This window comes from Idiotropiscis lumnitzeri, chromosome 4 (genome assembly GCF_059441095.1).
Source record: "Idiotropiscis lumnitzeri isolate Australia: NSW breed Sydney's pygmy pipehorse chromosome 4, RoL_Ilum_1.0, whole genome shotgun sequence".
Classification (NCBI taxonomy): domain Eukaryota; kingdom Metazoa; phylum Chordata; class Actinopteri; order Syngnathiformes; family Syngnathidae; genus Idiotropiscis; species Idiotropiscis lumnitzeri.
Genome location: NC_142394.1, coordinates 30,821,682 through 30,835,362, shown reverse-complemented (window position 1 = coordinate 30,835,362; position 13,681 = coordinate 30,821,682). Strand labels below are relative to the sequence as shown.

Below are 13,681 nucleotides of genomic sequence, written 5' to 3'. Positions count from 1 at the left end.
CGTACAGTCGTTACAAATGAATTGAAGTTTTTTTTGGAGAATATAACATTTTTTTTGATGATGACACATGACACCGATGAAAGGTCTCTGGACCCAAAAAGTTTGACAAGTCCTGCTTTAAATATATATATATATTTTACTCAACGTTTTCTGGCTAACAATGAAGCCTACTGACAAAACCTGTTTCCAGGAAGTCGACCAACGTTACCTTTGAATAGCTCGTAGTGCGAAGAGATGCCAGGTACATCCTGGACTGTTCGCAAAGGATAAACAGACTCACTCACAAGCGCACGTATGGGCCATCTCGAGCTTTCAATGAACCGAGATTGTTTTTGGAATGTGGGAGGAGTAAAAGCACACTGACAAAACTGTGACAAAATGCATGCTTCACACAGTTTGAAGGCGAGGTTGAAATTCGTCGGTAGGGGGCAGTGTTGCTCTACAAGTTGTGGCGTAGTTCTCGTCACTTTGAGCAGATTTTTTTTAAAACCTTTCAGGCCTTATTGATTTCGAAACATGCTCGTGGGAATTTTTTCCACCCACATACAGGAATTATCTGGAATTTTCGACATTTTTTTGTTCGTACTGTGGTGCCGGAGGAAAGAAGACGCACCACATTAACCTTCTATTGCTCCGTTTTTTAACTAACATCATGTTCTTGTGATTTTTTTTTATACTTCACAAATTCAGTTTTTTTAACATAATGTCCAATTTGGGGAAATAAAACAAATGAAAATTTAGACAGTAACAAATTTTAAATTAAAATCGTTTCCCTGATGACGAAAATGACCGAGTCATTTTTAACTTACTGTCAAGATCAATAAAACAAAAACAAACTATTTTTTGTTTTTGATGACAATGCACTGGACTACTTTCATCAGTTGTATTTTTTTAATGTTTACTTCCAAATATAATTTGGGAATCGATGCTAATGAAATTTATTGTTTCTCTAATGTCATTTTGCGTCATTGGAGTGCAGTAACTAAAATTTTACATAAAATTGCTCCCTTCTCCAACAATTATTAATAATATAAGATGAAATCTAGTATAAAATATGTTGGCATGAGTTTCAATTCGTTAATGGTAGTGCTGATAAAAAAATGCGAATTTAAAATGTATATTACATTCGTTCAACAAGAGCTGCTATCGGCCACAGCTCTCGCATAGTCACTCCACACACAAAGTAGCTCAGTCCTCCGTCGAGACAGCGGTCAAGATACATGTCAACCCTGCCCTTTCATCTGTTTTGGATGTTCTTGTATAACTTTTGTCTGTCGACATCAGAAACATCCCAGAAAACGCTCACAATAATGCAAAGAAAGTGCATCGGCTATTTACAAGGAACGCTGCAAACAAAGCATGCAGAAATTGGAACTGTTAGATGAAATTCCACACATTCAGGAAGTTAAATTATATTTGCATTAGCTAAAAAATGCTTTTAAAAACAGAAGCGAGGTGGGGAAAATGACAACAGACCGCAGAGGGTTCATTTTTTTTTAACTTTTAGGGTGTTATTTCCTGTTTATGTCAAACGTTAAAATTGTTAAAGATGTCGCTTTCTATAAGATTTCTCGCTGCCGAGGGACACGCTCCGACTGCCGAACTGGTAACGTTTCCGAGGTTTGTCGAACGTTTCCGAAGATGACGAGCTGTCTGTGTCACCGAGTCGAGGTGAAGAGGACGAACACGGCGACGACGAAGAAGAAAAAGAAGAAGAAGAAGGGGAGGATGAGGAGGATGAAGCTTCGCTGAGCGGAGGATGCGAGGAAGAGTGGAGGAAGAGACGCGTGAATGAGCGAGCGTGCGAGCGAGCGAGAGAGAGAGAGAGACACAGAGAGAGAGAGAGAGAGAGAGAGAGAGAGAGAGACTGAGAGAGAGCGCGCGCGAGTGAGCGAGGAGGAGAAGAGGGAGAAGAAGAAGATTGTCTCGGGAGCGAATTAAAGACCAATGTTTTGGAGAAGCGTTTCGTGACGGAAACTTTAAACTTTTTTTTAAACCGCCACTCATTCGGCTTGTGTCTCGGAGCCGGCCGGCTTTGTCTCACGACGCGGCGGCCGTCTATAAATGGACTAAAAGCAGAGCCCCGCAGTCGAGCTCTTCTCGTTACACTGGAGCTCATTACTAAAGAATGGCGGCCAACATGTATCGAGTGGGAGGTAAGTTGTCTCATTTGATTATTTTTTTTTCAAACCACCCTCGCCCCCCCCACTCCTCTTCTTGAACGTGCTTGTTCCTTCGGGCTGCACGTTAGCCTAGCCACATGCTAGCTGTCCGTGAGCTAGCCGCTAATCCCAGCTAGCTCTTGCTCGGCTAACCGTGTCTACGTCTACTTTTTTTTCAGTTCCAGTCCACTATTTAAGTCACGTAGCGCATCAAATGCGAGTTAAAACGTCGCTTTTGCGACCAGATTTCCACCCGATGGTACAATTTAACACTTCTAAAGAGTGCGCGAAAGTGTTGCAAAAGGTCAACTTTCAATTTCGATGCGTTGACTTGCTACAAAGTTATCAGGAGGCGACTATCCCCGATTCCTTGGTTTATAGCATTAAATTCGACATACTAGCACAACAGTTCGTGCTTCTTTTATTTAGTGGCAAGATCGGAAGTTGACTCTTTACACATGATGCTAGTTAGCATTAGCCTAGCTTTTCTTTTTGCTTAGGCAAAAAGAGATTTGTTTTAGTTTACTCATTACTGTCATTTGGGGGGGGGGGCGTGAATAGTCCGCGAACAATTGGTGCCAATCCCAAAAAAGAATTAATCTGCCAATAGCTGCAACAGGATGATGGCAAAGCACTACTTTTGTCCAACTGGAACTCCTCAACAGACTTCAGCATAGTTCCTCGGCAACAAATGCTGAACTGAGAATATGCAGCGTTGTGGACTAAGAGGTTAGCATATCCACGTCACAATTAGAACGTGAATGGTTGTTTGTCTCCACATACCCAGTGGTTGACTGGAGACCAGACCTCTCGACCCAGAGTCAAGATGGGCTAGCTGGAGCAGCTCACCTACGACCTCAGTGATGATAATATTGACGTAAAGTTTTGCTTTTGGATTTGTACAGCCCATGCAAGGCAACCTTGGCAAAATGTTTGCTGCTTGTGAGCACATACCTCGGGTCAAAGGTTTCTAACATGTTGATAAATTGCGTTTTTTGCGGCCTTGGCTTCTGCTTGTCAGACATGAAAATGATTCTGCTCAAATTGGCTGTTTCTTTGCCGGAATATTTTCTAAAGGTGGCATCCTCAAAAAGAAATCCACCAGCTGGAATAGAATCCCTACAATAATATTTTGTTTTCACTCGCCACAACGTGCTGAGAGGAAATGCAATAAATGAAGTAATGCATTGAGGAATATATTACTTAATTTGAGCAAAATTATCTGCCAATAGAACAGGCATGAGTCCTTAAAATAAGTAAAAGTAGTTAGAACTGGTGTCGAAAATTACACCTATATTTGGGCCGGGTGATATGACTGAAAAGTTTTTCAAGATATAAGTATTTCGCATTGGTCAATATGATTTATTTATTAATTTTTTTACAATTGAAAGTAAAGACCCAGGGAAAAAAAGGTTATTTTATTTCAACACAATTGTCGGTAAGGCGATGAGGCTAATTTGTTTAAGGGCCTAACTGTTTCACGGGCATACACGCCGCAATTAACTGAAAGATACGAGCACACCTGCATGTACTTGCGTTTTTGTCTTATGGCTTGAACCTTTTTTTTTTTGCCCTGATTCGAGATATTTTCATCTTGGATAGTTTTTCAATTTCTACGCCTCGATCGATCAGGATTCTTTGAGGCCGAAGCAAATTCCAAAATTTGGCAGCATAAAATACATTTCCATAACCGATCAATCTGCAGATTAATTAAAAAAATATGTGATGAGTAAAATAAAAATTTTATGTTGGTTAAGGTTGCTTTGCTATCCAGCCGGCACAGGGTGGCTTAAATTTGGGTAAATAAATAAGTTTCAAGATTATTTAAGATCTTCTGGAGCAAAAAGTGCTGCCCTAAAAAAAAGTTCTTTAATATTTACCGTAACTTCACAACAAAGAAAAATTGAAAATAAAAAAAAAAACGACTAGGGGGAGTGCCTTATCTTTGCATTATGTTATAATTTGTAAAAAAATCAAATAAAATACAAAAAACAATTGAAAGGTGACAGAAAATGTAAATGTACTGGAATGACAGTCACAAGGCTGATTTGCGCATTTTTTTCCCCAACTCATCCGAACATTCGGGTCACCGGGGCAATGCTCGTCATTGACGGGCGATATCTGGAGAACATTTCCCAGTCATCAATTTCTCGGCTGCCGTTTGTGTCCGTTGGCGCTCTAATTTTCCCTTTTTGTCGATATGACAACCACGTGCAAATGAGTGAATTTCTGAATGTTGGTGGAGATGCGGGGGGCATCCTTTTCACGCCTCTTCAGACATGTTTAACGCAACACACACCTCAATCAAACCGCCCTTGCCGTTGTGCAACACGACGCGGCGATGTCCACCTGGTTTGTGGCGCTGAATTGAATTTTCTTGCGTGGACGCTTGCCAGCTTGCCATGGCAACGGTGGCGCTCGTCAATTTCATCTTTTTTTTTTCTCCTTCCAGATTACGTGTACTTTGAGAACTCCTCCAGCAACCCGTACCTGATCCGCAGGATAGAAGAGCTCAACAAGGTGCGTCTTTCTCATGCTCCTAAAACCCACCCCCACCCGGTTTGACCTCGTGGCGACGCGGGCCGCTCGCTCTCTTGTGTGTCGTAGTGACCCAACACGGGCACATGAGCTTCCTTATGTAACATCCCAGCGGCGTCGGCATCAGCAGATTTGTAGCCAGTCAAAGATGAAGGAGCGTCCTTTATGTAACACTCTTAGACGAGAGCGCTAATGGATGCTTTTCGCAATATGGACGCCCGGCTCACACAAATCTTTCTTGAGCCAAGGCGCACATTTTTCACGCGAACATGTGAAATAATAACAACCGCAACAAATGTACTTGGTGTGAAATGCAGGCGTGTTGTTTGTGAAGGTTAATTGTACTTTGTGACATCGGGAATAATTTTTAATCCTGCTTGTCGCCTTGTGTTGTTTGCTGAGATGAACAAAGATCATTTGTTTGAAAGAAAATTGAAATTGGATCATTTACCGCACAGTTCACGTTTAAATTTATAATATTATAAATTTGTGGCACACAGCTCCATAGTTTGTTTTCATTTTGGATTTAAACGGCAACTGTAGCATTGTGAAGCTAGAATGTTTTTTTGTTTTTTTTTCATTCCTTGAAAAAAAATGTATTGTAAATTATTTCTTGTTGAGAAAGTGCACCAGACGTCTGTAACTTTTGCTGATTTCGCAGGCTCGACTGAGCCCGTCTCTGATATACTTGCGTTATTAATTTAATTTTTTTCATTCATGTGAGGCAATTGAGGACAGCTTCTAATCGGGAATGCCGACCTGGCTGAAGACAACTTTTTAAAATAAAGCAAGAAATGAAAGCAAATAAACAGACAACAAAATACAATGCAATGTCGTAATTATAATTAATATAATATAATCTAATATATCTTACTGTGTTTTACGAGTTTCACAGTTTGAATTGAACAGCTGAATAGAAAGTTTTCTTGTGTGATGGCTAAGGGGCATTTTTATTTATTTTGTGTATTGTGTGTTTTGCGCAGACAGCCAATGGCAACGTGGAGGCCAAGGTGGTGTGTCTCTTCAGGCGACGAGACATCTCGGGCAACCTCAACACTCTCGCCGACAGCAATGCAAGTAAGTGACACCCACCGCTATTAATACCGCCGGTCGGGGACCACCAAGACTGATTAGAGAGCCCCTGCCCCCCAAATTAATATATTTGTGACTGCCAATCTTAATTGTTAAAACACAAATTCTACTCCAAACTATGATGCCAGAACACTTGCCACTGGTGTGTGTGTGTGCGTGTGCGTGTGTGTGTGTGTAACCAGTAAAAGCCAATTACTGCTTTGCTACTACCAATTTTATGACATTTTTGATTTTGTGGTACATGTGTCCTGTCAAGTCTCATCATGCCGCAAAAAGTCTCGTCGTGTCCTGTCAATTCTTGTCATGTCCCGTCAAGTCTCTAAAGACCCCAGATCGTTGGCCCAGCAAACCCTGAGGAGTCTTTTTGTAGCCCAAGCGTCTTCATGTCCTTAAAACGGCAACGCGAGAAGATATCTCCCAAAAGGAAAGTCTGTGAAAGAGTCGAGTCGTGTTGGAAGGTCCACAGCACACGAATAATTTTCAAAACCAAATGGTGGCATCCGGAGAAATTGAGGTTGTGAGTTGGAACAAATAGGCTCTATGGTGAAGGTTTTATGTGATATCGTCTCTCTGAAAGCCTCCTCCAAAACGGCCTTCAGAAAAGAGTAAAATCGTGTCCACCTCTGTCCTTTTAGTTTGATGCGCTTCTCGGTGAAGCTCTTCGCTTTCTTTCTTCTCTTGTGTGTGTGATATAAGAAGCTCGGCTTGGTGCTGCTTTTGACATGCAGCCCACCGAAGTCTGATCACATTGACTCATTAGCACCCCCCCTCCCTCCCCTCCCTCCTGGATGCACTGCCTCAGACAAAGACATGCCCACCTCCAAAATAGAGGCGCCACAGTTCGCCCACCGTACCGAACGCTGGTCACACGAGGACACCGTCGACATGATTGGTCTGCAAATTCCAAATTTGGATGCTCATTGCTCCTGTCAGGGTGCTCATCTAAAAGAAAAAAAAAAATGAAGACTGCGTGTCCTCGCTCATACTCGAACGGCAGACAAAAGGCCCTTCATGTGGCGCGGCACCTCATGTGTTAATCCTGGATAGTTTGTGTTTTTTTTGTTTTTTCCTCAAGATGGAGCGCGCTGCTCTGCGTGTGTGCGTGTCGTGAGTTGGGATACGTGTTGGGGGGTAACGGGGGGGGGGATGGGCGCCTCAGGTTTGGTACACAGGGTTTCCGACATTGTCTGGCAGGGACTAGCCGGACGGCGGGAGGGGGTGGTGAGGGGGGAAGAGAGTTGAGAGGTTAACAGAAAAGGGGTGTTGCCGTAGGTCGCGTCCCTCCCCCAGTGTGTGTGTTTGCGCGGCCTCGCTGGCTCACTTGCCCCTCATTGACAGGGTTTCCTTTGGCAGAGCGCAGGGGTGGAGTCCTTCCAGAGATGGAGCGATAATAAAGCCCCCCCCTCCTCGCCTTCGGCTCACAACAAATTGTTCGGCCGCCTGAAAATTAGGAATGCGCGATCGTGTCGCGTACGCTAACAGATGCTTTGGAGACGTCTCTCATGGCAAAGGTGGCAAAAGTACTCGCATGTTGGACTTAAGTGCAAGTGAAGATAAGAAGTAGAATTACTGACTTGATACCCTGAGTAAAAAAAATCTCAAATTGTATTTTGACTGTCACTGTGGCTTGAATTCATGTCCCCCGTTGTTTGGTGGCCTTCTCGCGACTCGCAGGGGAGTTCGAGGAGGAGTCCAAGCAGCCGGCGCTGGCCGAGCAACAGAAGCACCAACTCAAACACAGAGAACTCTTCCTGTCGCGACAGTTTGAATCGCTGCCCGCCACTCACATCAGGTAGCGTCGGCTACTGCCTTTTTCACTCCATCCGTCGTGTGCCGTGAACCTCGCTCGAGCCGCCGCCAATTGTTTCCATGTGTTGAGTCGTGCTCCTCGCTGTCTCCCCAGGGGCAAATGTAACGTCACCCTCCTCAATGAAACAGACGTCTTGGCAGGATACTTGGAGAAAGAGGTAAGAAGGTTGACTTGTTCAACAGCATTTCACACCTCAACTCTCTGTTTGTTTTTCTGAAACAGAGAAAACGTCTGTTTCTCGCTTTTTACATAACTGACCAAATTGGGCAGAAAAATGCTGCAAATGACAATTTTTTCTGCTCAACATTGTGACTTCAAAATGTGACCTTTTTCCTTCCCAAGGTCCTCTTACGTAGTTTTTTTAATAGATGCAAACAACAAAACAATTTTTGAATTGCAAGATTTCCTTGTGCAAAAATGAAAACGAAATGTACCAAGCATGAATTTCATCAAATGTTCATCAACTTGAGTTTGACGAGTTTAGAGGAGTGGCTTGCGGTCTTTTAAAGATGAAGATGGGGAAATTTGAGCGCGCACAGTCACAAAATTCGACCAATCGAGTGTGACGGAAACATAAATCAGATGATTACTGCAATCATGCAAATTAATCTGTGGCTTTGTCGTCTTTTTATTTCATGAAACAATATGTGAGCACGTGGCCTGCACTTCAGCACTGAAGTTATATTGACACTATACAGCGTCAATAAATTAAATGTACATTTATAAAAAAAAAAGACGACCAACTGAAGTCTTTTTAAAAAAAATATTTTTAATTACGTTCTACTAAATTGCTCTGTTGATTAAAATTGGATTAATTATTCAGTGTCCTTGAAATATTAAATGAACAATATTGTTTCATCTTTCATCGTTTTTCTCAGGACTGTTTCTTCTATTCATTGGTGTTCGACCCGGTCCAAAAGACCCTGTTGGCCGACCAGGGCGAAATCCGGGTGGGCTCCAAATACCAAGCAGAAGTGCCCGACAAGCTAGCAGAAGGTGAGTTGCGAAGTGCGTCCGCCTCCGTTCCTCGAATGACAGCGGTGCCGCGTTATGTCAGGAGAACTGGACAGCCGGATCCAGGAAAAGATGGAGACTAAGGTGTGGGACCCTGACAACCAACTTAAAGACCCCCAGATTGACCAGTTCCTCGTAGTAGCAAGGTAACAACTCCTTTCACACGCCCCGCTCCAAAAAAAATGGTATTGTGTGGAAAAGACGGAATTCGAAACGTGAATTATAATGTTCCAATTCTGGAGCCTGAGCCGTGCAATTGCGCTTTTCGCAGAGCCGTCGGGACGTTCGCTCGAGCCTTGGACTGCAGCAGTTCCATCCGCCAGCCCAGCCTGCACATGAGCGCCGCGGCAGCCTCGCGAGACATCACGCTGGTGTGACATCCGCGCACGCGTGCGCCAGCAGACGCGGCTCTGAGCTCACTCTTGTGCGTCTTGTGTGTGCGCAGTTCCATGCCATGGACACGTTGCAAAAGAACAATTACGACCTGGCCAAAGCCATGTCCACGTTGGTGCCTCAGGGCGGACCCGTGCTCTGTCGCGACGAGATGGAGGAGTGGAGCGCCTCTGAGGCCATGTTGTTTGAAGAAGCGCTGGAGAAGTACGGCAAAGACTTCAACGACATCCGTCAAGACTTTGTAAGCAGATGAATTACTCAAATTGACGATTGTCATCGCAATGAAATATGCAAAAAGGTCCTGTTCCGGTGTTGTTGTTGTTGTTGTTTTTTTGTTTTTTTTTAAACAAGCAATCAATTAATCTGTATTACAATTAGAGTTATTAATCATCACTGTTTTGGACTTATAATGAAAGTAAATTCAAATGAACCCTGAAAGGCAGTTTATCTACTTCATTTTGACGTTGAGATTTTTATTTAGTTTTTTTCTCTTTTTTTTTTTTTTTTCGTGTCACACTCAGCTTCCTTGGAAATCTTTAGCCAGCGTGGTCCAATTCTACTACATGTGGAAGACGACAGATCGTTACATCCAGCAGGTGAACACCCTGCCGCGTTTTTGTGCTCACCTGAGAGCTACTCTCTGGCCACAATTATTCTATATATTTTTTTGTTTTTTGTCATGTGTGGGGTTGATGACGCTCCTCTCAGAAACGACTAAAGGCAGCCGAGGCAGACAGTAAGCTGAAGCAAGTCTACATCCCCACCTAGTGAGTATTACAAGTCACTGCACCTTCACTGGAGCGCTCCATGAAATAACTTTTGTGCCCCCCCCTCTCCCTTTCTACACAGCACCAAACCCAACCCCAATCAGATCATGGTGCCAGGCAGCAAGCCCGGCATGAACGGGGCTGCAGGCTTCCAGAAAGGACTCAACTGCGAGAGTTGTCACAGTAAGTAGCAAAGTCTGGCTTCATGTCCGACCAATGCTGCTTTTGTTTGTTTTTTGTTGTTGTTTTTTTTAAACAGGTTTTACAAGTTTTGTTTTTTGATATACCTTGACAATGTTTAATTCTTTGTTTTGCGTCTCGGTTTTACTGTGAACTTCAACTGTGAGTTTTCTTCTCCTGCGGCTACTTGAGGTGGCGTCCGTCCACACTCGCTTCAAATATGCTGCGGTTTATTCATTTTTGTTTGTTAATTTTGACATGAAATACTGTACAGATTGTTCAGGAGCGACTAATGAACAGCTTGAAGCTTGCACGCACTTCCTTTTCTCCTGCACAGGAGCTCCAGTATTGGAAACATGGATTTGTATTTTTATTTTTTTAATTTATTTATTTATTTTTTTTGTAATGGTGAGGTATTGCGGTACTTTCCTACTACCGGTATACCGTGAAACTTGCCGTGTTTCCAGGTATTTTTTTTTTTTGTAGGGGGCAAAATAAGAATCAATGTTTTGGAGGGAAAGAGTCATATTTTAACTTGTAAGTATGAAAAATACAACTTGAATGATGTAAACCCGACTTTATCTTATCCGAGCCTAAAATTTAACATAAGTTTTTGTGTGCCATAAAAAAACGCACGCACAAAATAAACAAATGAATATTTTTTTTTTATTGCCAATTGAAAACAGAATGAATGAGACACGGATTAGGTCTGCTTGATGTCTTTTGTTTCAATTAACGACGGTGCGGTCTCAACACAGCGGCCCAGTCGCCGCAGTGGTACGCCTGGGGGCCCCCCAACATGCAATGCAGACTCTGCGCCTCCTGCTGGATCTACTGGAAAAAATACGGCGGCTTGAAGACCCCAACGCAGCTCGAGGGCGCTGCGAGAACTGGTTCTGTACGTCTCCTTCGTCATGATTCCTCCCAGCGTCCACCATCCGTCTGTCAATCACCGATGTAATTGTCCTCTGCCATTTTAGGAACTGGGGCCACGCAGTCACATGACCCGCCAGGAGGTCCAGGGCCTTTCACCGTTCACCCGCAACGAGGGCCGCGCCAAGTTGCTGGCCAAGAACCGCCAGACGTTCATCCTGCAGACCACCAAGCTGACCCGCGTTGCCCGGCGGGTGTGCCAGGACATCCTGCAGCCTCGGCGGGCGGCGCGACGGCCGTACGCCTCCATCAACGCCAACGCCGTCAAAGCCGAGTGTACGTGCGCACGCACACAGTCTCTCCGTCGAGCTCACGGTTTCGGGCCCACATTTGACTCCGCTCTCCTCAGGTATGATCCGGTTGCCCAAAGCGACAAAAACGCCTCTGAAGAGCAAGCTGGTTCCCCGACCGTCACTGGCCAACATCGTGAAGGACTTGGGTAAGAGGAGCCACGTTGTATGCTAATCGTCCAGAAATCACCGAATGGCTTTCGGGCCGAGATGCGTCGAAGATGCTCATGGAGTCAAAACTCAGAAGGACTCTGAGGTCTGCAGACTCGGGTCAATTAAGCCTCGTTTCCACCGACCGTATCTACACAACTGAACGCTGCTCCACGCAAACTCGGTCTCCTCCGACAAAAAAAAAAAAAGTAGCCCAGTTCTAAAATGGGACGTAAATATTTTGGAGGCCAATGATTGACGATCGTCATCAATGTGCAAAGCACCACCACGAGAAAACGGACGCCGTTCATGACGGAGAAGGAAAAGAAAGGCTGCCAAGCAAAAAGTTCAAAAGACTTTAACTTTTGAGGAGTTGCCAACTTTTTTGAAGATTACGAGATGACCAAGACGTGCAGAGGCGGCCGCTTGGAGGAACCAAAAGTGTGCGCAGTGCCCACTAGCTACGGTCACCATAACGGTGAGGAGGGGCACCTGGGAATGGAGATGAAGTGTTTTTGGTGTCGAGCTGAGCAGAGTAGATACCGTCGATGGAAACGAGGCTCTAGTGGGGACCGGAGTTCAAGCAAACACTGCATCAGCTGTTCAGTTCTGCTGCACGCAAATGAAATAAGATGCCAACAGAAATGACCCCCCAAGTGTAAATGCTCTTAAAACCACGTTAAAAACTGCTCCCCCGCCCCCAATAACGATGACAAATATTTTTACACAATTTCTATAGCCCCCCAAAAAAAATAAAATGTTTTCTACTTTGCTTTTAAATGTCTTGTTCTTCGGGGGGTTTTTTGTGTGTTAAATTCTTTTTAAATGTGTGAGAAGCACATTGAGTTTCCTTGTGCATGAAAATGTGCTATATGAATAAAAGCGCTTTGTCTTGACATAACTGGCGTGAAAATAAAATCTCCTTTTCTTTTGTCCCCCCCCCCTTCTGTGTTCTCCGCAGCCATCTCTGCTCCTCTCAAGCTGAAAGCATCCAGGGGACCCCCGACGCCCATCAACAGGAACCAGGCCAGCCAGCCCCGCGCGGGCCAAGGCCTTCTGGGAAAGAGAGGCTTCGACAACGTGAGTGTCCCGGCGCCGTCACATGCCGACGCTGGACGCATTCGACTCAAATGCCGCTTTGCTTCGGACAGGCCACGGGAATGCCGTACTCGGCCAACGGGAGGTCGTACACGTCGGGTATGAGGACCACCTCCCAGTCTGTCATCAAGCGGCAAAAGGTCAGCCAGGGAGAAGCCCCCAACCCTGTTGTGTTTGTCGCCACGAAGGACACCAGGTACAACATTTGCGCATTTCGTATGTCACGTCTCATGTGCCGTAAATGCTTGACCAATGTTTTAACGCGCAGGGCTCTAAGGAAACATCTGACTCAGTCGGAGATGCGCCGGGCGGCTAGGAAACCTCACCTTCCGGTCCGGATCAAGCTGCCGCCGCCCCCTCGCCCCCTGGCCATGCCCCTGCTGCCCTCCAGCACCAGCGAGCCCATCGTCCTCGAGGACTGAATGGCGGGGGGGGGCTTCTTTTAACAGGATAGGGGTCGGTGACCGTACCCTTTGTCTTTTATTTCCCCATTTGTCTTTAGTTCGCTGAGTTCCCCCACCAAGGAAAATTTTCCAACATTCACACAACAACTCAGGCTTTGTAGGATTTTATTCCAGGTCCTGAAATATTTTTTAATGCCGCAGATTTTTACATGTGTAATTTAAGTTGAAGATATTTTCTCTCCTCCTCCCTGAAACATTTTTTTTTGGACGCCAAAGCACACTGTGTGTGAATGTGTGCGTTGTTGCTGTATGTTCCCAAAATGGAGGGGTGAAAGCTTTAAACTGTTCAAACTTTTACTCAAGTCTTGCACCTTGACCATTTTTATTCATGTTACAAACGTGGGCAAGCACAAAACAATTTGCATGATATGGAAAATCATTCCCAATACCTTCTGGAGGTGTTTTACCCGAAAGCCAAATGTCCCGAGAAATGCAAAAAGTTGAATTAATTACGTGCGCAATCTTGTTTTGTGCTTGCTTCAACAATAGGGCCTCCGCTAAATTGTATAGGACCCTCAGTTCTCGTTCACCTTTTCTATTTAAAAGCCCCCCAATACCTTTTCTAACAAAAACAATTGCGTAATCCGAATTCCGAAGTTCCACAGCATTTCAGGGTTGCAAGGACGTTTTTTTCCAAGCAGGTTTCGTCCCAATGTGGACTTTATCTTTCTATAAAAAAGTAAAATAAATCAAAAATTACTTCATTCTGGGGGGGGGGGGGGTCGTGTGAACATACAAAAAAAGTGGGTGTCCGGGTACTGACTTTTTGTATGGGCAGCAAAAGAAATAT

General features: G+C 44.5%; 1 protein-coding gene across 1 annotated transcript; it reads left to right on the top strand.

Moving 5' to 3' along the window:
- The first annotated feature begins 1,702 nt into the window (after nt 1–1,702).
- Nucleotides 1,703–13,583, top strand: mta2 (metastasis associated 1 family, member 2). The gene is made up of 18 exons (XM_088294012.1): nt 1,703–2,156; nt 4,615–4,682; nt 5,684–5,777; nt 7,467–7,584; nt 7,696–7,759; nt 8,481–8,598; nt 8,660–8,762; nt 8,888–8,987; nt 9,062–9,250; nt 9,531–9,605; nt 9,718–9,776; nt 9,859–9,959; nt 10,715–10,854; nt 10,937–11,165; nt 11,239–11,328; nt 12,291–12,409; nt 12,481–12,623; nt 12,696–13,583. Exons 1-18 carry the CDS (start codon nt 2,129–2,131, stop codon nt 12,847–12,849), a joined length of 1,992 nt encoding a protein of 663 aa, XP_088150138.1. The 5' UTR covers nt 1,703–2,128; the 3' UTR covers nt 12,850–13,583.
- The last annotated feature ends 98 nt before the right edge of the window (nt 13,584–13,681 follow it).